This window comes from Anolis carolinensis, chromosome 1 (genome assembly GCF_035594765.1).
Source record: "Anolis carolinensis isolate JA03-04 chromosome 1, rAnoCar3.1.pri, whole genome shotgun sequence".
Lineage (NCBI taxonomy): Eukaryota > Metazoa > Chordata > Lepidosauria > Squamata > Dactyloidae > Anolis > Anolis carolinensis.
The window spans coordinates 71,162,927-71,190,280 of NC_085841.1; the positions used below are offsets into that span (position 1 = coordinate 71,162,927).

Genomic DNA, 27,354 nt, shown 5'->3' on the forward strand with positions numbered 1-27,354 from the left:
CTCAAGAGTACAATCATGTTACCTATCAGCCCTCTCTTCACCAAGCTAAACATGGCCAAGTTCCTTCAACATTTCCTCATATGCCTTGTTCTTTTTACCTCTTATCATCCTCCTTCCCGTTTTCTGAACCTGCTCTAATTTGTCAAGATCCTTCTTTAAATCAAGTGTTCAGATCCAATGAGTCCTGACTATAGGTGAACTATTATTTTCCCCTATGTGAACTATTACTTCTCCAGCTCTGAATATAAGTGGACTATAACTCCCCCCAATTAGCCTGCATTAATAGGTAAAGGTAAAGGTTTCTCCTGATGTTAAGTCCAGTCATGTCTGACTCTGGGGGTTAGTGCTCATCTCCATTTCTAAGCCGAAGAGCCGGCGTTGTCCGTAGACACCTCCAAGGTCATGTGGCTGGCATGACTGCATGGAGCGCCGTTACCTTCTCACCGGAGCGGTACCTACTGATCTACTCACATTGGTATGTTTTTGAACTGCTAGGTTGGCAGAAGCTGGAGCAAACAGCGGGTGCTTACTCTGCTCCCGGGATTTGAACCTGGGACCTTTCAATCTGCAAGTTCAGCAGCTCAGTGCTTTAACACACTTCGCCACCGGGGCTCCTTACAAGGCTTGAATTAATACAGGTTAAAATAGAATCTGCTTTTTTTGCTACAGCATCATACTGCTAGTTCACATTCAACTTGAGAATAAGCACCAAGGATCTTTTTACATGCAGTTCTCTCAAACCTCATCCTATACCTGTGTATTTGGTTTTCATGGCCTGAATGAAAAAGTCACTTCTATGTTAAATTTCATTTTATCAATTGCAGTTCAGTTTTATTTTAGTTTCTTGTAGTTCTTTTGAATTTTATTCCAGTGTTAGCTAACCGTGCAAGTTTTATATTATCTGAAAATTTGATATGGATTTTTTCCATCCCATCATCTAACTTACTGATAAAAATGAGTAAGGATTTTAGGACAGATCAAGACCTCTTTTCAATTTGAAGCACAGCCAATTAGGATGATTCTGATAATAGTTTTCCAACCAGTGATGGGTTCATCTGACAGCGTTTCCATCTTTCCATACTGAATAAGTTTGCTGATCAAAATCTCTTGAGACCTTTGCTGAAATTCATATAATTCACATTCATAACATTCCCACAAATGAATTTTTTTTAAAGTTGGTGCTCTTTTATGACATCCAAAATATACTGCTTATCTTACCCTGACTAATGAGGCTGCCCGATCATCTATAATCCATATATCCCCCAAGTCTGGAACATTAAATGACAAGAAATCAGAGCAGCCCCCTCCTTGATGTCTTACAAAAATGAGCGAAGACTTTCCTTTGCAACAAAGCCTGTAATAAATTTTATTGAGTCCTTGCTTCTGTGGCTATTTGGGAATTTGAGATGGATTTTATTGAATCTAATTTTACCACCTTTTATAGCTTTTATTACTTTTTATGGGTTTAACTACTTTTACGTCTTGTTTTATGAATGGTTTATGTGAGGATGATGTTTCAATTATGTTGTAACCCACCTTGGATCCAAATGGAAAAAGGCGAGGTAAAAATGCCCGAAATACACAAACTCTAACATAAACACATACTCTGGACAGGACGTACTTATTAACTGACCATTTCCTCTGTCATTTTGTACTTAAAAGACACTGTCTGTTTTGCTCACCTTGAAAGATCATACTGCTCCATGGTTTGAGGATCAGTTACAACACACTCTATGGGTATCTCTGGACAAGCATACTGAGTGTACCACTTGAAGTTGTAGGTGAAATTGTCTTCTGCCTAAGTTACACATAAAGACAAAACCAAATTAAAGCTGGAGAACCTTACAGTTTTGAAAAATAAGAAGCTATTTATTTATCATGTCAGAAGCCAACCGAGGGTACACTTATAATACTGTATATTTAAAAACACAAAGTTAAAAACTTGGCATTATATAAATGTCGTTTGACCAGTAGCTGGCCACTTGGAGTGCCTCTGGTGTGCATTGTGCATGTGACAGGGCTCAGACTCTATTTTAATACGTGGTCTGTGGTTTGCTCTTCTCCACACTTGCATGTTGTGGACTCCACTTTGTGGCCCCATTTTTTAAGGTTGGCTCTGCATCTCGTGGTGCCAGAGCACAGTCTGTTCAGTGCCTTTCAAGTAGCCCAGTCTTCGGTGTGCCCAGGAGGGAGTCTCTCATTCAATATCAGCTATGGCTCGAGATTCTGGGTTTTAGTCTGCCGCTTTTGGACTCTTGCTTGTTGAGGTGTTCCTGCAAGTATCCTTATAGACCTTAGAACACTATTTCTTGATTTGAGGCATTATCATAATGGCTGATATCTGAACAGGGGATGGGTTAGAGATGTCACTGCCTTGGTCCTTTCACTGTTGGCTGCTACTTCTCAATGGATGTCAGGTGGTGCAATACCAGCTAAACAGTATAATTTCTCCAGTGGTGTGGGGCATAGACATCCTGTGATAATGTGGCATGTCTCATTAAGAGCTACATCCACTGTGGTGAGATGTGTTCCACACTGGGCATGCATAATCAGAAGCAGAGTAGCAAAATGCAAGGGCAGATGTCTTCACTGTGTCTCGTTGTGATCCCCAGGTTATGCCAGTCAACTTTTGTATATTATTTCTAACACCCACTTTTTGCTTAATAGTCAAGCAGTGCTTCTTGTAAATCAGAGCACATTCCAGGGTAACTCCCAGATATTTTGGTGTGCTGCAATGCTCCAGTGGGATTCCTTCCCAGGTAATCCTCAGAGCTCGAGATGCTCGTCTGTTCTTAAGATGAAAAACACACACCTGTGTTTTAGATGGATTAGGAATCAGTTGGGTTTTTTTCCTGTAATAGACAGTAAGAACATCTAAAGTTTCAAAGAACTTATGTTCAACCATTTCAAAGCTCCCTGCTCAAGCAGTGATGGCACTATTGTCAGCATAGATGAAACTCTGTCCCTTCTGTCAGTGGCTGATAATTTGTGTACATGATAACACTGATGGAGCAAGCACACCCCCTGAGGCAATAAGAAACTGAGCTTTATATATAGGGAAAAGACTTTTTACTTTATTTTAATGGGCGTGGAAAATTGAGGTAATTGAGGGAATAAAACCACTAAGCAGAGAATGTAAAGCCCTTAGGTTAGGCATTTTAAATCTATACGTAGTCAACGTTTAATGGTTGTAGCGTAGTGTGGGTTTTGGTGCGATTTCTACCTTTTTGCCCATGTATTGTGTCTTATGTTTAGTATTCCTGTTTTTTTATGTCTGTCTGTAGATTTTGTGTTAGTTCTTTGAATAAAATTATCCAAAAAGGGGGGCAGAAAAGCAGAGCTTTATTAACACACATTTTTTCTGGCACATAAAAGCACAAATACAAGAAGCCCACTGGAATCTGTACTGATATTCAGAATTATAAGTACACAATATAAGATAATACTCTGAACAAAAGCCTTTAATCTATCCATCCAGGTACAGTGATCCTTCCACCACTACAAAGTACAGATCTGTTGCAAACATACTTTACAGAAGTATTATAATATAAATCACTTCGTGATAAAGAGATATCCATACGTCATGATAAAACTAGATACTGGTTATCAAAGACCAAACCTTGGCAGTACTGAGACTCTACCATATAAAACTTTAAATGAAGTGGCATTGTGTACTTTTGAACTGTTTCCTTTCCCTTTACAGTAATATTTGTGGAGTTGAACCATCATGACCTTAATTCAGATCTTAATAATGCTACTACTTTAGATTAAAACTCCTAGAATTGCATGATGGCTTGAAAATTCAATGGAAAGGAGGAAAACAAGGAGAAGGAATCTTACCTGATATTCAGGTATTCCTGGCCCTGCCTCACGATCACACAGGAAGGTTATATGAGTAGACCGCTGTGTGTGGTTTGCATTGTTATAGGGTGTGCCATTTTGATAGTTCAACTGAATCATTCCATCATAATAGGAGAGCTCAGAACTGGGGGTCCCCAAACTCCATTTGTCTGTACCACTAAAAGCAGATATGAACACAACTTCAGACTGATATCAACATGTACCAAAACATCTTTATACATTTTTCTCCAAAAGAGTAGACTGCCATTGTAATTACAATGTCTAATAGGGACATGAGAGATCCAAGTTCAAATCCCCAATGACCTATAAAACACGTTGTTAGCCTTAAGCCAGATACTTGCTCAATCTGACCTCAGAGGATAGCTAGGAGGACAAGGTGGAGATAAAAGGAGATCCACACACCTTTGAGCTCAATGGAGGGGGGAAATGACAAAAATGTACATAGTAAATGATATATATATATATTAAAAATCGCATAAAGGAAACCGGTTTGCTTTACAAAAGCTGATGAAACACGCACAAGAAAATCAGTGAGGGTATATGCATAAAAGTAGCCTGGTCTTTGTTGCCTGGAGGCATCCTCTGAAACTGAACAAAATCTGGTTAGCAGTATTAAAAAACAGAATTAAGATAGTAAATATTAAACACCACTAAGAAACAGGAGAACTCCAGACAACAAGCCATCAAGAGCCAGTTAACACCTCCCAAACAGAGGCAACAAAGGTCAGGCTCTATGCAGATACCCTCACTGATTGACTTTGCAAACTTAATGGCTACTCAAATGCTAACTCAAGCTTGCTAACTGCAACATTCACACTTGCTTTAAGCAGACAAGGGCCTTTTCTCCCACCCTAGACATTCCACAAGTATATATACCAGTGGTTCTCAAGCTGTGGATTCCCAGATGTTTTGGCCTTCAACTCCCAGAAATCCTAACAGCTGGTAAACTGGCTGGGATTTCTGGGAGTTGTAGGCCAAAATACCTGGTGACCCACAGGCTAAGAACCATTGATATATACTCCACTTGCCTCACTGCCAACAAAATCTCTCAAGTTACCAGCCACAGCGGCAGGCAAAAAGTTAGGAGACAATGCTGCTGGAACATAGCCATATAGCTCAAAAAACTCACAGCAAACTCAATGATTCCAGCCATGAAAGCTTTGGACAATACTCATCATAGTAATTCAGAAGTATATTCCAATATTATGTGATACTTACTACCAGGTAATAACAAGATAGTCTGTACAGAACTGCAGTCTAAGTAACTGTTACAAGACATTTTGAAAGGCCCACACTACAAGAGGGAAAACCACACAAGCAACATACCTTTTTTTTACTTGACATGCTGCTGACTTTGACCCACAAAATGAGTCTGGCAAACTGCCGCAAATACTGATCTGAAAGGTATAGTCACTTGTGCTTACTGGATAAATCTTGTTCATTAGTGGTGATAAGTCAAAAGAATACCCTGAGTAGAAATAAAAATCCTTGTTTAGTAAACAGTTTATTACTGCACTTGAATTTTTAAAAAAGTATTCGCAAGAAGGAAGCTGTACAAGCATGGCTTAAAGGTTTCCTTCTGCTGTGTTGGAAAAAACTACAATAGAGTCTCACTTATCCAACATAAACGGGCCGGCAGAACTTTGGATAAGTGAATATATTGGATAATAAGGAGGGATTAAGGAAAAACCTATTAAACATCAAATTGGGTTATGATTTTACAAATTAAGCACCAAAACATCATGTTATACAACAAATTTGACAGAAAAAGTAGTTCAATATGCAGTAATGCTATGTAGTAATTACTGTATTTACGAATTTAGCACCAAATATTGCGATGTATTGAAAACACTGACTACAAAAATGCATTGGATAATCCAGAACGTTGGATAAGCGAGTCTTGGATAAGTGAGACTCTACTGTATTTGTATATACAGATGCTGAAGGTACACATGACAGCACTGATGCACAACAATGTGCAAGATCTGATTTTTAATGTTTGCAATTGCTATGTAATTATACTTAGCAAAACACCCAAGCAATGATCTATGCTATGCACCAGGAGTCATTCATATAAATCCCAAAAAACTATTCATACTATAAAAAAGACGGGAAAGGGGAAATGAGGTTTTAACTGGTTTTATAGTCAAATCTGAAATGGAATGAAAATTTAAAACTGGATTGCTATTTTTAAGAAGTGAAAACAATCCTGCCTTTGCTACAAAGGCAAAGCAACTAAATCAATCAAATAAAAGCCCATCAGGGTTGACACAAACCAACACTCTGTATCCCAGATCCTGCTTAACTTGTTTCCACAAGCTACCTGCTTGCGAGTCAGAAACTCTGCAGTCTTCTCCTTTTGTTTTCGAAAGGACACAGGCAGCAGCAGTATGCCATTCAAACTCATAAAAGCAGACATCATACGCTGAGTTAATCAAAACAGGAGCGCTTTCCAGGTCACCTGGCAAGGGAACAGTCAGAAAAATCTTGCTGAAAACTAGAAGCAATACAAGTACCTTGTTACATCGGGAGAGCCAATTGTTTAATATAACCCTAAAAATAATAATTTCCATCTCCCAGGAAAACTATGAATGAGGACAAACATGTTATTTCCTGATTAATCTATCTCAAGCAAAAAACTGTAACTTTTTGAACAATCAAAATATTTGTATGCCCATGCCCCCTCCTGGCCCCCAATGACAGTAATAAAGCATTTAACAGGTGTGACAAGGTAGTCAGGGAATGTTAGGGAATGGTTTCAAACTTTGGGTCCTTCAAATGTTTCAGACTTTAACTGCAAAAAGCCCTCTCCAAGCAGACAGGAGTTCTGGGAAAGAAATCCCAACATATGATGAGGGCCAAAGACTGAAAACCACTGGGAAGATTCTGTTTTGTTGTTCTTCTGACATTTTGAACGTAAGACTACTATGTTCATAGTCTAAAATACATTGATACTAATTGCCAAAAGCTCTGGACAGTTTATTGTTCATTTCTTCAAAGTTTTGAGTATGTTCCCACAAAGATTAAACTAACCTAAAGGAAAGTCCCTAAAAACTTGGTCCCAGAGGAAGTTAGGAAGAGCCAATCTCATCATACAATTGGTATGTATAGACTGTTTCTGATTAGTGAATTTCAATAATAACCTACTTCCTCTTAACCTAATTATTATGTCCAAAATACGTGGAGTCAAGTGGGAAAATGCAACTGCACTCTTATTTTCTACATTTCACTTCAATTTACCCACAACAAGGAGAGAAACAAGTAAGTCAAAACATGCGCATGACACTACTATATTGCATTCTAGGTGGGGGTATTTTTGCAGTTGAAGACTGCATCTGGTGTAAAAATAAGTAGTTTTTGGGATCATATTGAAATGATTCCTTCTATTTCTATTCTAGGAAAATTCAAAATATTGGTTGTTATTGATAAAGCCCTAAGTGAGTAAGGACCAGAATATTCAAACAACTGCTCCCTCCTACTTGATCCTGCACACCAGTTGCATTCAGAGGCCTTGCTCTATGTATCTGAGGGAAGCATGGCTAGTCATCCTAAAATATAGACCTCCTTGGTAACAGCATCTCAACTGTGCCTGTTAGCTTCCTGGCACAATTCAAAGTACTAGCTTTGGCCTACAAAACCTTAAACGGCTCTGTTCCAACTTACCTCTCAGAACGTATCTCCCCCTAGGGGCCGTGCCACAGATTAAGATCTTCGAGTAAGGCCCTGCTCTTGGTCCCGCCGCCATCACAGGTGCGGTTGGTGGGAACGAGAGACAGGGCTTTTTTGGTGGTGGCTCTGCAACTGTGGAACTCCTTGCCAAGGGAGATTAGAGAAACCCCCTCATGTCTTTTAGGAAGCAGCTGAAGACCTGGATGTGGGGCCAAGCTTTTGGCCCATCCTAGGATATGGGTTGATATGACCTGATGGATTCTGTAGATTAATATGAAGTTGAACATGGACTGGCTCTGACTTTGGCTCAATTCTACTGCCGCTATTGAAATGGTCATATGGTTTTTATTGTTTTGATTTGGATACCGGCTTTTAATTGTGTTTTATGTTTGGTTTTACAACATTTGTATTATATGTGGCATCTAATTCTGCCATTGTGTAAGACTGCTCTGGGTCCTTCTGGGGGAGAAGGGCAGTATATAAATTAAATAAATATATAAATATTCTCCAAAAAGAAGTTTCAATAATCACGTTGATATGTTTAAGGAGGAAAACTTTTTTTAAAAAATCACCAAGCTTTTAGTGAGTCTTTGCTGTTTGTTAAATTTTAATCTGTTTATTTTGTAATAACTACTGTGATTACAAGATAATCACTTCTGCATCAAGATTGTTTTAACAATTGGAACCCTGCATACTAGAACCAGAGAAAAGTGTATATACCGATTTCAAAACAGTAAAAATAAAAGGTCTTCTCGTGTTTTCAGAGAAGCCAGGATGCAGGAAAGCATTTAGTAATTAGGCCACACCCACGTACTGTCCTTCCTCCCTAGTACGCATCTGCATGCCCCAGGCATGACAGATATCCAGATAAACAAATATGTCAAGACAAGGGTGTGGACATGGGCAAAGCCAAGCTTAGGAACATTACTCTTTTGGATAACAAGTCCATAAAAGAAATTTCCCAATCCTTGAAAGAATTACCTTGACAGAACAGAAGAAAGCAAAAACCTCAGCAGATGTACTATATAATGCACTAAACATATTCTGAGAATTATATACTAAGCAACATACAATCACCATCTCCTGCACTGGAGGAGAGGCAGCTAATTCTGAAAGTAACCAATGCAACTTTCACAACTTTTATGACCTCCATGAAACTGAACAACTTGAGACTGTACTTGCAAACGTGACTTTAACAAAAATCATAGTACTTACCTGGCTTGCATATAAGTAGTATCCTTGTTTCAATTCTCTTGTTTGGTCTACACTCATCACCATCTGAATAGAGTAGCTGGATCTTCTTTCCAACAATTGTGGGGGGAGACATAAAGGTGCCAAGATTCTTTGTGATATTGTTTTTATCTAAAAAGAAATGTACCAATAGGAAAAAATGATACTTACATTAAAGGAAAAATATTGTGGCCTAAATTCAAGTAAAACACAGTTCAAGTCTACTTCAAGAAAGACTCAAATTTATGAGATGTTTTTCTTTTTCTTTTTTTTTGTGACCTTATTTCTAGGAGTATGCTAAGCGATCTTATAGCACCTCAAATCTGAGAGAATTAAGTTGATAACATAAGCTTTCATGGACTAAATCTACTTCTTCTTGCATCTGAAAATATAGACTTAGTCTACGAATGCTTTTGTTACCAACAGTCTCTTAAGGCCCTACAAGATCACTTCGCATATTAATCTTCCAGACTAACAGGGCTATGTATTTGAATTCTTATTCTTAAGAATAATTTGTAATGAAAAAAAGTTTTAAAGTTATGGAAGCTATCCAAAGAAGGAAGAAGGTAATTCTCAATACAGTTATCAAAAATTAAACAACCATTTGAAACAAAAACAAGGGTTACATTCTATTGTGAAAATAGATGGGAAGCAAAAAAATTGCAAGAATGCAAAAAATGAAAATCCATATATGGAAAATTTTACCATGCCCAATCTGAGCATCTGCTGTTCATCAACATTTCCCCGGACATCACTGAAGAATCATCTCAAAAAGACTCAGTCCTTTTATATTTTTTATCATTAGTTTGTCTATTGACAGTTTCAACTGCCAGAACAGCAACGTTCTAACACTGCAATTATACAACATAGAGAAACTGCTTATAGAGCCTTGCAAAATATTTCCAGTTAAGATACTGAAGGGGATGGAAGCTCCTGGATCCCAAAAGCATTATGTCTTTGATACACAGATTGTACCAAATGCTTAGACCAATGGTTTTCAACCTGTGGGTCCCCAGATGTTTGGGCCTACAACTCCCAGAAATCCTACTGGTAAAATGGCTGGGATTTCTGGGAGTTGTAGTCAAAAAATCTGGGGACCCCAGGTTGAGAACCACTGGCTTAGACCTTTCACATGGTGACTTTATACATAAAAGGTATAAAAGGTACATAAAGTCCTGAAACGTATGATCATAAGTCCAACAGCAGCTGCTCTCTCCTTGCACACACAAAAATAAAAGTTTATCACTTCTCTAAACAAATAAAAAGCACTATGTTTATTTGAGAGACTGGGTCCAATCATCTACTTACCAACTGAGCAAACAGATGCCTCTTTTGAACAGTTTACTGCTCCTCCTTTCTGAAGTACTTTGTGACAGATATTGATGAAAAAGCGTTTCCTTACTGCTTCCACAGGGTTACCATCTACAGCCTCCCAATTCTGTTCTGACTCTAGAAGAAATAAACTACATTCAAAATTTAAAATCCTTTATTTGGAGTTGTCTAACCCCATCTTTCTCAAGTTGCATTGCCATTATAAAAATAACACAAATTTCTAGTTTTTTTCACATTTACTTTATATATTCACCCTTGAGCTCTCCAACAGGACACAGAAAACTTGGTAGCACTTTATTTTGAGTAACTGCAAAACCAGAACGGCTAAAACTTTTAGCAATAAGATCATCTTTCAGAACCAGATACAGGATCCCTCTATTAAGAACCTATAATGCAGCTTATCATTTGTGCCATTTATTTTAATAAACAAAAAGCAAACTCAGCAATTGATACAAACTGAAAATTTGTTATTAATTCTGCGATAGTCAAACAAGTCTTGTTTATGAAAAAGAATCTGCTTAAATATGTGACATGCAAATACTGAACTGAGCAGCAGTTAGAATGTAGAAATTCAGAAAAGAGGCTCTGATGCTTTGTATTTCACCACTAACTGCACTACATTGCCATTGAGTCTCACACAGAAGAAAAACAATATAATGCAAAGCTTTTTGATAGAATAGAATTAACTGAATTGCAAGATTTGTACTGATGCCCAACCACTTTTACAAGATCTGTGGAAGAATAATCTTAAAAGGTTTAAATATAAATTGGTTCACATAGTATTAGATTTGTAATTGGTTATCTATTAGCAGCTGCCAGATTGAGCATTACTTCATTTTGGAAAGATTTAAAGGCAAAAAGGGATCTGTCTTTATATAACAGTTTGATTAATTTCAGTGTGGGCATCTCAGAAGACCAAGTAAAACTGACTATTTGCTTAGATATGGACAAACCGGATAATATATTAGACAAGTTGCCTTTCAAAAACAACTCTGCTTCAGTATGGGAAAATGCATTTAAAAGTTTGTTTTTGACACTGGTGTAGCTGTCATACCTAGTCCCCACTCTTTCCCTTCTTTATTATAGAAATTATAAAACGGCCAATTCCTGTGAACATTTATGGAAGTACTGTAGGAAATTTGGCAAAGCAATCCTTTCCGAAGTAAATATCATGAATCAGTATCTTAACAAAGATTACAGAACTGGTTCCCTTGAGTTTGTTTCATGCAGACAATGCAAAGACTCTAAATTGACTCAGCTGCCAGGTTGATGATGACTTCGTTTTGGAACGATTTAAAGCCAATATTTGTTACAACCCTGGTATAACTGAGTATGGCAACTAAGTCTAATTGAAAAAATCAGAACTTTCCGCCATACTCTAATTCTGGGCTTCCTGGGACATTCAAAAATGTGTTTGGCTAGCTAATGACCTATTTTTTTTCCAGTATGGCTAAGCAACAAATTGCCTACTATGTTGGCTGGGGGACATTCAGGGAAGGTATTTTGGAAATGCTTTGGGCATTAATTGAAGTTAGCCTCTGGAATCTAGTTAATCAGTTAAAAAAACACACACAGAGACACACACACACACCCATTTTACAACCGAAAAATATGTCTAAGAACATTGCCACCTCCCACAACATACGCACACAAAAATATATTTCTGAGATAATTTTACCACGGGTAAATGAAGAACTCCTTTGAAAAAGAGTCTAGAAAACACAATTATGGTATAGTGAGCTGTTTAAGCTGAATGGGCCAAGAAGTTGACTAATTACACACAGCCTGTAATACTGTAGATAGAGAATGTAGTGCAGAAGTGAAGAAACCAGATTGCAAACATGATATATATGATTGTGGGATAGCTCTTAAAAAACAAAGTGAATGGGTAAAAACTCAATTAAGAGAAAGAAGGCCATTATCCAAGAACAATTAGGTGGGAATCCACTTTCTGTAATAGACAAGAGAAATGCAGTGTTTCTGGATTCCTTGGGCTGTGAATTCAGATAGCAACACAGAATGCAAATGCTCTTTTAATCAAAGTGCAATGAAAGAAATACACCCTTCCCAAAAGCCACACCTCACAATTCCTATGATCTCATGCCTTCACTGCTGTAACATATATTCATTTTTGTTCTTCATGGTTATTCAAAGGTTGCAGTTAGATCCATAAGCATATTATATCAGTGCTCCATCTCATGTTGTTGAGCATACATTCACTGTTTAGCAGCAGTATATTCTACTTAAATAACATTTTAAAAACAGGCATTCTGGTTTAATTTTTACAGTTGTCAGGTTTTAAGAACTTCCTACTAGGAGGTCTAAAATAAGGGAAAATAACAAAGAGAATAACTCTTCTAATAACAAAATTTTAAAACATTCTTACCAGAATGACGAATCAGTCGTGCCAAATCATAGCGTTTCTTCTTATCAGTAACCACACAAGGAATATCTTCCTTTTCTCCAACACATGCATATTTTGTCTGCCAACTGAAGAAATATGTACAGTCTGTTTCACCCGAGAACTCTGGGTATCCCTTTCCATCATCATCTTTAAGAAGTGGATCAAGACAGAGGAAGATTAGGCATGGACAGAGAAGACGCAAGGAGAGAGAATATATTAAAATTTCAACAACTACTTCATAATATTTGTATCTCACATTCCACTAACCTATTCTTAAAGTGAGCTTACAGCATATAGGATTATTATTAACACTGCATGATTTCAGCTAGCACACGAACAAAATCCTAAATTCCATATGCTACATTTTGGCAAACATTTCAAATTTAAAGTAACTATGAATAGAGGCTCAGCACCCACATTATGACCCAGGAAGAACTGGCCTAAGGTGTATGCACACTATAGAAGTACTACAGTTTGACACCACTTTAACTTCCATAGTCCAGTGTTATAGGATCCTGGGAGTTGTAGTTTAGTGAGGTACCAGCACCCACTGGCAGAAAATGCTAAAGACCTTGTAAAACTCCAACTCATATGATTGCATAACATTGATCCATTGCAGTCAAAGTATTGTCATACTTCTGTATGCTATAGTGTAGATGCACCCCTGTCTAACCATTAAGAACGAAGAAACAGCAAAGATTATTGAACATTTGCTATCTGAGATTAAAAGGGAAGTGATTTCCACAACAGAGGTAACAATGATGTGATAGGCATTTGCTGGTGCTCTTAAAAGATAGTTGTAATAGGAGAGCAGACATGGTAGCTCTAGTAGTTGTAATAGGAGAGCAGACTTCGGTGAGGAATTGATTCTTATCTAAGAATGAATATTGCAAGGACTGGGCATAAAATTGTTTATGCAATTTCTGACTAATACAAATTCTGCTATATATAATGTTAGAATGGTGTGGACCACATAAAGCAGGAATCCCCACACTAAGGCTTGTGGCCAGATGCGGCCCTACAAGATCATTTACCCACCCCCTGCCCTAAATTTTAGACTGAGGGTTGCCCTAAGTCTGTAAAGACTTGAAAGCACACAACAACAACAGTACTAATTAATTTGACTATCTCATCAGTCAAAAGCAGGCCCACACTTCCCACTGAAATTGTGGTAAATTTATGTTGGTTAAAGTTGTTCATTTTAAATATTGTATTGTTCTTTCTTTTTTTGGAACGACAAATAAGATATGTAGAATGTTCACAGGAATTTGTTCATGCTTTTTTTATACTATAGTCTGCCCCACCCCACCCCCACCCTACCCCCCCACCAACAGTCTGAGGGACAGTGAACTGGCCCTCTGCTTTAAAAAATTGAGAACCCCTGAAAGAAAGGGTCTCCATCATTTCATACCCAGCAATAGACATATTCAAATGCTCTGCCAAATCACTGAACAAGAAAAAAAAGGTTATCTTTAATGTGTCCCCAACGAATACTGCTGTTGACCATCAGGAGTCTATTTTATGGTTAATAAAATATATATCATTCCTGCATGGCTCTGTGGTATGTCTCAATGGAACAATAACAGTTACTATGATTTTTTTGTGTCAGGAGCGACTTGAGAAACTGCATGTCGCTTCTGGTGTGAGAGAATTGGCCATCTACAAAGGACGTTGCCCATGGGATGCCCGGATGTTTGATGTTTTACCATCCTTGTGGGAGGCTTCTCTCATGTCCCCGCATGGGGAGCTGGTGCTGACAAGAGGGAGCTCACCCGCTCTCTCCTGATTCAAACCACCAACCTGTCGGTCTGCAGTCCTGCTGGCACAAGAGTTTAACCCACTGCACCACCAGATGCTCCAGTTAATATGATAACATATATACTTTAGATCAGGCCTTCCAAACCTGTGGCACTCCAGGTGTTTTGGACTTCAGCTCCCATAATTCCTGACCATTGGATAAGTTGGCTAGGGCTTCTGCGAGTTGGAGTCCCAAAAACCTGGAGAGTCGCAGGTTGTGCACACCTGATTTAGCCCCATCACATTAACAGTTATCAATAGGAGATGGATGCAACTGTGCTGAAGGCAAAAAGTGTTCCTCCAGCCATTAACAGCATTTAATGTATACACAAGCACTCTCGGCCTTTAAAGAAACAGATACTGTAATATAACAGACACAATAGAAGAAAATACAATGCTCAGACCCAGCAATGATAGTTGGCTTTGTTCATCACCTGCTGTTTGATTGCACTCAAAGTTTATGACAGTCATTCGCTGGAAACCAGAACTGCAAGCATCACCTCCTGGATATGTTAAAATTAGGTCCCCATCAGCATACCTAGATTTCAAAAGTCAGAGTAAGGTTCTAAATAGTTACAACAGTCCAATATAAAGAGCGGAGAACTTATCAGTGGCCTATGTTCAATGGAAGATATAAAAGGAGAACATGGATACAAACAGCCACAAAGGTAATTAGTAATATTCAACTCTTTTTTTAGAATTTGAGAATTTTAGAATGTTGTATACAAATTTGATAGAAAAAATTACAATGTGGCCACTCCTTATCTACCCCAAAGCAAGCACTGAATTGCGTGTAGGCATCATGTGGATTTGCACAACAACGTTACAGTACCAAGATTAAAATATCAATGAACATTTTGGACAACTGATTTCTGTGAATAAAAATAAATCCAAAACCTATTATCTCCCCTCATTTGTGGCAAATTCAGTCCAACTAGGTTAACAGAGTGCCACATACTACATATTCTAGAATTACTGAGGGCTTGTATATCAATTTGTCAACCCTGAAAAATATTTATTTTGTCTGCTTTTCAGTAGTGGCAATAGGAACTCAGAAGACGACTTGGTTAGATGACTACAGTAATGAGCAGTCTGGAGGACAAACAAATTAAATGTGACTCTCAGGGTGAAAACTTGAAAGTACTTCTAGTAACCTTATAATACACATTTAGAACAAAGGTGAGCAAATAATGAGCAGGTTTTAAGAACTATCTTTGACATTACAGATGAATAGTTTACTATTGTGCCTACTGTTGTGAAAAAACTTTCATTGCTTTTAATATAAAGCCAAATAAAATTATTGAGAGATCATTCCACCTTAGATTTCACATGGTCATTTTTTTCCAAAACTATAAAAGTGACAACTAGACAGCAATAGTACTCTCTGACTGGAATTAATCTAAATCCCTTCACTATATAGTTATTTCATTATTCTAATCAAATATTACACATAAATACTTTTAGAAACCCAGTCACTCACCTGAGAGTTTGATTAGTAAATCTTCCTGCCACTTTATACTGATTATTTTGAGGTTTGACTTGACATGACGAAGCATATGGATCATGACAAGAGTCTTCTGTTGTTTTCCCACATATATTTAGGTAGTATAAATACTCTTCTCTCTCTTTGGCAACATACGGTGTCACATAACCTGTAGAAATTGATAACTAAATGTCATTTTCAGAAAGGGTATCTGATAAATATATGAACAGAAACAGTCATTTGCTGAAGTAACAACTGTCTAACAAGTTTTAGCCCTATTATAACCCATTATAACCCAATAGGATTGCTTTATTTGGACAAAATTGGTTACCTTTTGTACTACAACTCCCAAATTTTCTCTACTGACTAGAGAGACACTTTAACAATTTGAACTTCATCTCATTATATGGCTTCAAGTTCTTTCAACTGCCCACATTAAAAATTCACCTCTGAGACAATTCAACTACAAGATGAAGTAAGAAAGATTTGATAATGGTGAAAATAAAAATTGGAATTTGAATCTTCAGGATCTAGAGCTCTTTTTCTCCCATTCTCAGATTTAAATAGAAGGTCTTCAAGAACTCGTTAGTGGCTTTTTTGATGTGTTGTGTGTGCATTCCTTCTCTCTCTCTCTCTTTTTTTTTTTTTGCACAAATCCTGGGTGATTGACACTTAATGCATCCATCTGTTACAGTCTGTATGGGACTCTATCACCTCTAAAATATAGGTGTAAGTGTAGGAAAACATTTGTTTCTATTTCAAGTCCCCTGCTTCTAGATACGTTACTTTTTTCCTCTGACAGGGAGCTTTTTACACATAAACACTTTCAAAAAAATTGTATATGTAGTATAATCCCATAAAACACTTTATGCTACATTTCTTTTATCTCCAAATTGCGTTGCCTAGATTGCAGGGGAATGGAACTGCAAGGATAAAGGCATAATTCTCTTATGGATATTCTCCATCCATCAAGACAATGCCTTCTGTCCTTATCTCCACAATCAGTGAGGAAGTAGAGGGGCTATTCAAAGTCCTAGAGGGTTTGGCAATGAAATATTTAGTTTGAAACCTTAGAAAGCTTTGAATGGGACAAGAGCTCAGGTCCAGACTGGGAAGCCTTTGTTATCAAGTACATTGGCAAGATTTACACTTAAGCTTCCCCATAGCCTTCTTCCAAGTCATTCCTAGAATGTATCCTTCCCAAATTAGAATTCAGCCCATTGGCCCAAAAGAGATTGTTACTCCTTCTTCTAACTTTGCAAATAGTTTTGTTCTGGTTGCTTTTTTTTTAAGCAAAAGGATGCTGACCTGGACTTTGCGTAAGTGGTGTCAAATTCACATAGATGCCATGCTGGTCATTAGTCAGAACACAGCTGTTACTCTCTAGATAGTCCCTAACACAGGCTGACTCTGTGACCCATTCAATCTCATACCGGCAGTTGCTCTGAGCAGTAAGTTTGGGACTTGTGTCCTGTTGGTAAGAAAAAGTAGAAATTAAACTCATAACCAAAAATATCAAATTGCAGAAAACTGCCAAAAAGATCCACGATTTGTAAAATTGCCTCTTTACCTCACTCTCAGAATCCATCAATTAACATGGCCATGACTGCTGGCTGGGGGATTCTAAAATGTATGATTCAAAAAAGTAACTTTTCCTACCACCAGGTAAGATGCAATTCCTCAGAAATAAGGAACAGAAGCAAACGCTTCCATTTAATACACAAAAATAGAAGTGATGGGCTTAGAAGTATTTTATTACAGGATTCCTCATGTATCAGAAATCTACATTCACATTATTGCAATTACTTGATACATGTAATGGTGTCTTCTATTTCAGTATGCTTTCATTACCCGCTACCTCAGTTATTTGCATGGATCTGCACTGGATGAGAGTACAAAATTCTAGTAACACAACTAAAATTACACCTTTCCTTATTTTTTTCAGTAAACAAAGTACAGAGAATGTCCTACATTCCACTGAATTTGGAGAAAACATGCATGCTTCTGAATAGCCCAATCGTCACAAAGATTATAAACCAACTTTCTGCCAAAAAAGGTTCTCAAAGCAATTAATAGTAAAATACACAATTAAAAACAACATCTTGTTGAAAACATAATACAAAAACCTATACATTAAAATGCAACAATTAAAGATAAAATCGGAAGTATTTAAAATCTTCTGAATAACAGACCACTTCCCATTCAAAGTGCATGCTAGGATAAATAGCTCTTTGTCTGCTGGCTGAAAGAAAAAGCCAACTATATCTTATTTATTTACAGCATTTATATTCCGCCCTTCTCACCCCGAAGGGGACTCACATTGCACACATAAAGGCAAACATTCAATGCCATGACACAGAACAGAGACAGAGACAAGACGTAGGTACCGGGCTGGCCTCGAACTCATGACCTCTTGGTCAGAGTGATTTGTTGATTTGTAGCAGCTGGCTTGCTTTCCAGCCTACGCCACAGCCGGTCATCAGCAGAAAATTCCAAGGGTTGCAAGAGGTCACTGAAAAATACTGAACTCTTCACAAACAGGAACTGTAAGAGGGCAAGAATCATTTGGCACACCAAATGCTACTGGACTGCAACTCAAAGGAGTCCTTATCAATGATGCTGCTGCCTAGGAAACTGGAAGTTGCGGTACACATCCATCTGAAGTGAAATTATTGCCATTCTTGGATTATATTAGCTAAACAGATGTGATACTTATAGTGCTACAAACATGGTGGAGTCTCACCACATCCCTAGTGAGAAACAAATACAGTGGGTCCTTGATATCTGTGTGGGGTTGATTCTAGGACCTCCCATGGATGCTAAAAAACATGGATAATCCAAGTATAATAGCAGGGGTGTTGAACTCAATTGATGACAACATCAGGCTTATTGCTGCCTTCAAAGGGTTATTAAATTCATGGATATAGAATCCGTGGACACCGAAGGGCAATTTTATTTTTATTTTTTTACATAGTGGTTGGTGTTCTTTAGTTTTTACTCAGTTTGGGTCCCCAGATGTTATTGAACGAAAACTCCTATCACTTTTGATTATTTATCAGGCAAGCTGTGGATAATGTGAATTGCAACCCAACAACACATGTGGCTTTGAAGTTGGGGAAAGGTTAAAGGATGTTTTAATGTCAGACATCATATCCACAAGCCTTTTATCTATATTCAAATCTCACTATCTTGATGAAACAGAAAGAACTGCAGCCTTCCAGATATTACTGCAACACAACTGCCATCAGCTATAGTCATGATGTCTAATGATTAGGAATACAGGAGTTGTAGCCCAGCATCTGGAGAGCCACATGAAATGACATAGTGGGCCGGATTTAGCCCATGGTCCCAGAGTTTGACTATGTGCCTTATATAAGAAGACAGGAAAGGCATTAAGCAGTGTACTATCTGACACTTCTTTATGCATTTAGACTTCTATTTTCTCCCTACAAAACAACTAATCTCCCAATCCTTGCACTCTCTTTTCTACCATCCAATCTCTTCCTCTCCGCATGCGCCCTGGGAAGGCAGCTGTCATTACACATACAGATCCCAGCTTTGCCTTCCTATCCCAAAAATCAGTTTTCCTCACACTCTTTCATTTGCCACTCTCCCATTTCCATACACACTCCATGCAAGCAGCCACAACTACATCTATAATTCCCAGCATTTCCCCTTCATCCTGACAACTAGACATTTTTGCACTCTCCCTCACTAAACAATTTCTTCTGCCCTTTCCATGAACAGTACAAAAGTAGTCACCATTGCACCCATTGAGTTCCAGCTTTCCCTGTTTGCACCAACAACCAGTGTTTCTCACATTTTCTCCAGAGCCCCACCTCTGTAACTTCTTTTCCCTCAGGAGGGGAATCCTGCATAACAGCTTCTGCCACAGTACTCTTGCAAGGCAAACAGGCAAATCACAGGAGAAGAGGATACATGCTGCACTTCTATTTTAAAATTTTAATACTGTTTTTTGGATTTTTAAATATTGGAATTATTATTGATTTGCAATTGTTTGAATTCATGGATGCAGAGTCCATGGATAAAGATGCTCAATAACAGATTTTAAATATATAAGGAGTGAATGAAACCAACAATACAAAAGAGTTAAGAGGGAAAGAGCACTTGACAAGATGCACAGCTAAAAATTCAGATGTTGTCCAACTATCATCATCAACTTCATTTATTGTACATCCTATCTTTTCCCAAAACCAGTACTCAAAGAAATTTACAAATGCCTACAATCCTATTAAGCATACAAAATACTATGTGTTGTCGAATGCTTTCATGGATGGAATCGCAGGATTGTGTGTTTTCCGGGCTGTATGGCCATATTCCAGAAGTATTCTCTCCTGACATTTCGCCCACATCTATGGAAGGCATCCTCAGAGGTTGTGAGGTATATACAAACAAAATACTATTATACTATTAGAAATGTTAAAAAATAAACTATACAATTAAAATGATAAAAAGTAATCTTAAAAATAACAGTCAAAATCATACAGAACGTGATTACAGTATTATTATGAACTAGAATCTCATTAAGTTGCATGGGGACATCAAAGCACAATCAATGAGCTGTAAAGTTTGGAATGAGACAAAGCAATTGGTTATGTTATCTGTCCCTGATCATTTCCTGCTCTCTAGACAGAAATTACTCATGCGAAATTTGATCTTATCATTGAAACTGTATAGTGATGCCACACGTCTCTAGAATACTAAAGCTGCTGTACCAAAAATAGTGGCTTATCTGTTCTATGATGCATTATTTTGTACTAATGATGTAGTCACCTTCAGTCTTATCTGAGATAGAAAAAAAGGAATATACATCTCAAATAAGATTAATTTTAGGGCTGAGGACCTGATTTGTCATATTTCCCTATTCAATCAACATGATTTAGCATCCCGCATCTCATTCTCATGGTAGAATTCTATTACCTCTCTTCTCCTCCCTTCTGGACATACAAAGGTAACTGTCACTGCAGGATCGTGGCCACTACAGAAGTCTGGTCTGTCTCTCTCATTGCTATATTTTTTCTCATACCTCACAGAAAGCCTGAAAGACAAGAACAAACCCAGATAAAATACAATGTAAAAATGTAAGCAGCAAGACAGAACTCATCAAGAACATAAAAGTGGAGCTGAATACAGATAGATTTTCTAATACTGTTTAGCTTGGGTAGTTCCTAGCATATAATTCCAATACATTTCTACCACAAAACTTAAGTGCTATGTATTGGCAAAGCCTTTCACAACCGGAATCACTGGAGTGTTGTGTGATTTCCAGGCTGTATGACCGTGTTCTAGCAGCATTTTCTCCTGACGTTTCACCTGCATCTGTGGCTGGCATCTTCAGAGGATCTAAAGATACCAGCCACATCTTTAGATCCGGAGAAAATGCTTCTAGAACATGGCTATACAGCCCAGAAACCACATAACACTCCTTTGGTCAGTGGTTCGCAACCTGTGGATCCCCAGGTGTTTTGACCTACAACTTCCAGAAATCCCAGCCAATTTACCAGCTGTTAGAATTTCTGGGAGTTGAAGGCCAAAACATCTGGAGACCCACAGCTTTAGGTGCTATGTCTTACAATGTTATCATGTGCTTGTTTCTAGTAACTGTGGGAAAGAATTGAATTCTCGTAAAAGCACTTAGTTTAAAAAATACAACAAACCAGTATATTAACACGAGAGATATGATAGCCATAAAGGGAATAAAATACATTTAAATTACTATAATACATTACTATAACTTGCTCTTCTACATCCCAAAATAGGGTTAAAAATAAAGTTAAAATATATAATTTGAGGGTGCATCTATACTGCATTGTGAATGCAGGCTGACACCATGGATCAATGCTATGGAATCATATGAGTTGTAGTTTTACAAGGTCTTTAGCCTTTCTGTCAAAGTGCTAGTGTCTCTCCCAGGTTTCAATAGCAGTGAGGCATGACAGTTTAAGTGTGTCAACCTACCACTGATTCTACAGTGTAGATGTAGACTAAATACTTTCAACTGCATAATAGCGCATCCATGCACCCTCAAAATATGAACTATACGGCTGGCTGGTGCACCCCTGCTGGATCAGATTTGATTAAGGGAGAGCTGTGGCAAAAAGGAAAGGTCCCAACATAATATTCACAGGTGTCTATACACATTACACTGGATTTCAGTTATGGATAAAAAGAAATCCCAGATGTTCTCTTACAAAGAGAGCCTCCAAAACTTTAACAAATACAAGCCACTTTAATTCCAGAGGTGAAGTGTCAAGCAAGGACTGGAGTCGTAACTCTGAAGCCACTATTAATTCTAACAGCAATAGTATAATCTGAGGCTAAATTTTCCCCTTTTAATATTTGTATCTTACAATACCACAATGATTGAAGGGTTACCTGTCTTTGTCAAGCTGTTTGAGTTGCTCTTTAGGTTGCCCCAGATCAAATACATGCCCCCCCTTCAACAGGCAAGCAGCACTCTCTTCTGGACACTTCTTGGTTTCACCTAAAGACCTCCCTGTTGATATAATATAAATGTCCACATATTTTAGGTTTTGGGGGAAGAATGCACCAGAGTCCCTGAATTCAAAAGAGGTTTCTATTCTAATTAGTTTACATATAAGGTTTAAAATGTTAATAAACACAGTAGAGTCTCACTTATCCAACATAAACGGGCCGGCCGAACATTGGATAAGCGAATATGTTGGATAATAAGGAGGGATTAAGGAAAAGCCTATTAAACATTAAATTAGGTTATGATTTTACAAATTAAGCACCAAAACATGTTATACAACAAACTTGACAGAAAAGGTAGTTCAATATGCAGTAATGCTATGTAGTAATTACTGTATTTATGAATTTAGCACCAAAATATCATGATGTATTGAAAACATTTACTACAAAAACACTGACTACTAAAAGGCAGACTGCGTTGGATAATTCCAGAACGTTGGATAAGTGAATGCTGGATAAGTGAGACTCTACTGTACATAGAAATGGGAAGGTGCTACCAAAATCTAGATTTTATTTTATGCACTATTAGGCACAGGCAAAGGTTTGAGCGCGTGCTGCCCTTCACAGTTATTTTTCCTTCCCAACTTCCTTGGATCTCCCTTTCTTTAGCAAACAAAACAACAAATTGCTTCTTCTGGATGCACTGAAAAGTAGTCAAACCATTTTTAAAGATATTGCCCCCTCCTTATACTGCTTAATATCATAGTATTTCCAGTTTTTAAAAACAGAAATGGGCCTCAAGCAATTCCAGGTTTTGTTTTGTTGATGAAGTTTCCCATCCTTGTAGCAAACCCACTAAACTAGGCGCCTAAGCAAGAATGATACTGAAATTTGCATATAGATAAATTGAAAGTGTAGAAGAATGTGTCTGGAAATATAGTTCGAACAAACTGGATTTGTTTTCTCTATGCTTCATTTTAAAAGAAACGCAGTATAAAGGTATAACTGGAGAATGCCTTGCTCTGTAAAGCAAAAGTAGAGACTATTTTTGCTTTAGGGGCTAAAACTTAGCCCTTCTTGGTCCCAAGGTTCTGAGGCGTTGGGTTATATTTTAAAGTTATTGCTACCCTATCCAGTGCTTTTGATCATGGGAAGAGGGAGTGTTGTTTCGTTAAACAGAAAACTGGGGAACCAGGGGAAAGAGGAGGATCTCAAAAAGAAAAGTTTAAACCTATATTTTCATAGAGGTCAGAAAAAATTACACTAATAGATTTTAGTTTATATTAGAAAGAGTGTAACACTGAGGTGTTCCTATATAATTATGTAATAAAGTACCCTCCAAATGAAAAGACAGTTGGTAGACAGTTACTAAGCATTCAAACAGCCACCGCTTACACTTGCTTCATTAGAACTGAATTTTTACTGATACCATATACAGAAATTGTATTTGGGGAACAACCATGAACGTATTCTTATGCATTGAAATATTTATTTATTTACTTTGTTTTATATCCCGCCCTCTCTCCCTTGTAGAGGGACTCAGAGTGGTACCATATGGTGGATGAAAGTATCTAATCTGAAGTTTTGATCTTTATATCTGCATGTAAAATTAAAGAAGGCAATATTCAGACACAAGTTATTTTATAACACCTAGTGATCATATACAACAGCCATGTATAAATATGTGAAAGGGTGTCATAAGGAAGCGGGAGCAGAATTGTTTTCTGCTGCCCTTGAAACTAGGACAAGGAGCAATGGGTTCACATTACAAGAAAGGAAATTCCATCTGAACATTGGGAAGAATTTCCTGACCATACAAGTTGTTCAACAGTGGAACTCTCTGCCTCAGAGCGCGGTGGAATCTCCTTTCTTGGAAACTTTTCAACAGAAGCTGGATGGCCATCTGTCAGGGATACTTTGTGTTTTTCCTGCATGGCAGGGGCCCATGTGGTCTTTTCTAACTATTATTCTATGATTCTATGATCACACACAGGAAAAAATTAAGATTAAAAATTGTTCTGAAAATGCAACAGTGAATGTTGAAAAAAGGAATTGTGATGATTGCTCTATGCTCTCTTTAATGTTGCTGATTCTTCTTGCTGTAAATAATTAACCTCACATTTAATTTTTTTTTTCGTGTCAGGAGCAACCAGAGTTGCTTCTGGAGTGAGAGAATTGGCCGTCTGCAAGGACGTTGCCCAGGGGATGCCCGGATTTTTTTAATGTTTTGCCATCCTTGTGGGAGGCTTCTCTCATGTTCCTGCATGAAGCTGGAGCTGATAGAGGGAGCTCATCCGCGCTCTCCCCGGGTGGGATTCGAACCTGGCAGCCTTCAGCTCAGCAACCCAACCTTCAAGTCACAAGGCTTTTATTCCCTAGGCCACAGGAGGCTCCATACATTTAAATTTATATAACTATTATAATAACAAGCTTAAGATACCTATCCAAGAAGTTGTCACTCATTTCAGGTAATTTCAAGCACAAGCAGAACTATGTTCTTGAGGCTCAGTGCCACAAGATGTTGCAACTAATGGATCTCAAAACTGCTAAAGTATTTATGGAACGTTACATTGGTGGCTGCCAGGGCAATTTCTGAGAGAAAAACCTTGGATACGCCTATCTCCTTTGTTAGTAGAGTTCTTTAATGGTTAGTGCACTGTTGACAGAAAGCCAACACCATTACATAGTTTCTAATAGTCAGAAAGCAACTGTTTCGGGATCCACTACTATGACTATGACTTCAGGAGATTAGCTGCCACTCTTTGCACACAACTAAAGGACAAAAAGCTTGAAAATAGCAGCTTGAAATCTGTTGCGACCGAGAAATGAATAAATTTCTACCAAGCTGTTCTCGGGATGACTTCTTCAAAGTTAATACACTTACTGCATCAAATTTTGGAAAAATAAATCAAGCAGAACTATTTTAACATGCTATACACATTAAGGTTCAGACCTATGTTTCTACAGATGTTGATATACAGCTCCAACTCTTCATCAGAGTCCTCTACCAAGTATCCTCCAGACGTCTTAATCAAGGGATTCAAATCACGTTTCTTTAAAGCTTCATCAAATACATAGCAGGGCACCTAGAAAAAGAGAATGGACAACTTCATGGACATTACAGAACACACTCCAACCCATCCAAGCAACAAAACATCTGGCCATTAACAGAGAACAGGTCTATTATTATTGCACAAAGACAGTTTTTCTTATTATACACAACCACAGCCAACCTGAGTGTGGAATGTTTAAGAACATGCCAAACAGAAAGTCAGGTTTCCAACATTTCAGAAATCAAGGCTATAGAATGTATCTTCCTTGTTACTTATTACCTAAATGTTGCTGGTAGTTTCAACAAAAAGATATAACTTATATGTGAAGGTCATTGATTCAATTGTTCTATTCTAGTTGGGACTAATAACAGGATTCAGGCTATTGTCACTAGGGCAAGCATAAAGAAGCAACTGCCTCCACATTATGCTCTTCTGCCCTTCCCCTTTCCCAAAGGGATATGGCAGGAATATGCTGTCCCAAAAGTATTGGATTGCTTAAACCAAAACTGAAAAAAAATATTTAATTTGATACTTTTGTTGAATCCATCACATCATCATAAACTTATTTATAAATGCTACCCAATAGCACTTATTTTGAACAGAATAGGCAGATCTCTGAACATCACACACTGAAAATACAGTAACAAAAAAAAACATTCTTTCAGTCCTAAAAGAAGTTGCCGAGCTACAATTCCCACTGAACTAGATGCACAGAATTACAATAATAAATTATTGTATAAACAAACATGTTTTACCTCTTTTGTTGGTTTGAACGTATTCTTCTTGCATGCAAGATATGTCTTCCACTCAAAGTAATGCACACATTCACTTGATGTCACAAATTCTGGAGAACCCTAATTTAGAAAGCAGTGGAAAAGAACATTTGTAATTTTGTGTCTTTAGAGTGAAAACTTCACTTCATCATCAAACAGCCAATAAATTTAAAAACAATCAAATAACTCCTTTAAGATAGGAGTACTTTAATTGGTTATTCCCCTGAATAACCTTCTGTAGACAAGATATTGCTTCAGCCTAGACACTTAAGGGAACTGGAAGGACATGCATGTATGCATGCCATTAGTTATAACACCCATAAGAACAAACAATTACATCATTTGAGAACCTCAGTACATCAAACACTGATAACTCAATAGAAACCTCCTAACAATGATTTATCACTTATAATACTACATCTTTATAAGGCACATTACTTAAAACTGCCCCATACCTAATTTTAGCTGAAAAGAGTGGTATATACTAAAACAAATTATCTTGAATAACAAGAAAAACAGTGTTTATTTTTAAGTTTTCAGAAAAGCGTTCATAATAATATCCATATATATTTTGTATGGAGCAAATTTAGTATTTTTCAATCTGTCTTTGCAGAGAGGGGGGAACACACTACTTGATATTTGTATTGATATTTTCTCATTAAATATCATTAAGAAATGTTTCCAAATGGAAACATTTCCACACCATGAGAAAGAATGACCCTAAGGAGTCATTAATGAACAACCTCACACAAGCAGTCCCCGAGTTATAAACATCCAACTTACAAACAACTCATAGTTAATAACGGGGGGTGAGACAACAGGAAGTGAGAGAAATCTACCCCTAGGAAGTTTGTATCTTGGGTACTGTCTGTATTACGGAAAAGCACAAGTATATCCAAGAGCAAAAGCTAATCAAACTCCACAAGGGAAAGAATTTGACTCACAAATTATTGCAAGCACACCAGCATTATTACATATTTTTGCAACCAGAACAATATTTAGCAGTAAAGTTATACTAACTAGAGTCTTCCCACAATAGAAATTGATGTTGCTTTGGAACACACGCTGAGGGCCTTGTTGCAAACAAGAGTTTGTAGTGTTGAACTCCAAGAGCAAATTAGAATCTCTCATCAGTGAGGAGTCACCTACAACAGAAGAGGTACAACAAATGAGGTGTGAAGTTTTTTTGCTTTAATGCCCTGATCTTTTAGATTAATTTCTTCACAAGGTAGCTTCCAACAGAAAAATAAATACAAAACATAAATAAAAATATCAGATAAGCCAATATAAAACCAGAAT

The 27,354-nt window shown here is 37.6% G+C and overlaps 1 protein-coding gene across 1 annotated transcript in view; it reads right to left on the reverse strand.

The window, feature by feature from the left end:
• The window catches only part of igf2r (insulin like growth factor 2 receptor), a 100,652-nt gene that overhangs the window by 63,633 nt on the left and 9,665 nt on the right, over positions 1-27,354 (reverse strand). Inside the window, exons 3-17 of the mRNA XM_062976611.1 lie at positions 27,076-27,200; positions 26,038-26,136; positions 25,183-25,315; positions 22,173-22,293; positions 20,718-20,835; positions 17,085-17,247; positions 15,774-15,945; positions 14,728-14,831; positions 12,479-12,643; positions 10,069-10,209; positions 8,746-8,892; positions 6,185-6,322; positions 5,188-5,329; positions 3,841-4,018; positions 1,683-1,798 (exon numbers count right to left, since the gene is read on the reverse strand). Of these exons, the coding sequence (XP_062832681.1) occupies positions 1,683-1,798; positions 3,841-4,018; positions 5,188-5,329; positions 6,185-6,322; positions 8,746-8,892; positions 10,069-10,209; positions 12,479-12,643; positions 14,728-14,831; positions 15,774-15,945; positions 17,085-17,247; positions 20,718-20,835; positions 22,173-22,293; positions 25,183-25,315; positions 26,038-26,136; positions 27,076-27,200 (2,062 nt within the window). The remainder of the gene's footprint in view (positions 1-1,682; positions 1,799-3,840; positions 4,019-5,187; positions 5,330-6,184; positions 6,323-8,745; positions 8,893-10,068; positions 10,210-12,478; positions 12,644-14,727; positions 14,832-15,773; positions 15,946-17,084; positions 17,248-20,717; positions 20,836-22,172; positions 22,294-25,182; positions 25,316-26,037; positions 26,137-27,075; positions 27,201-27,354) is intronic.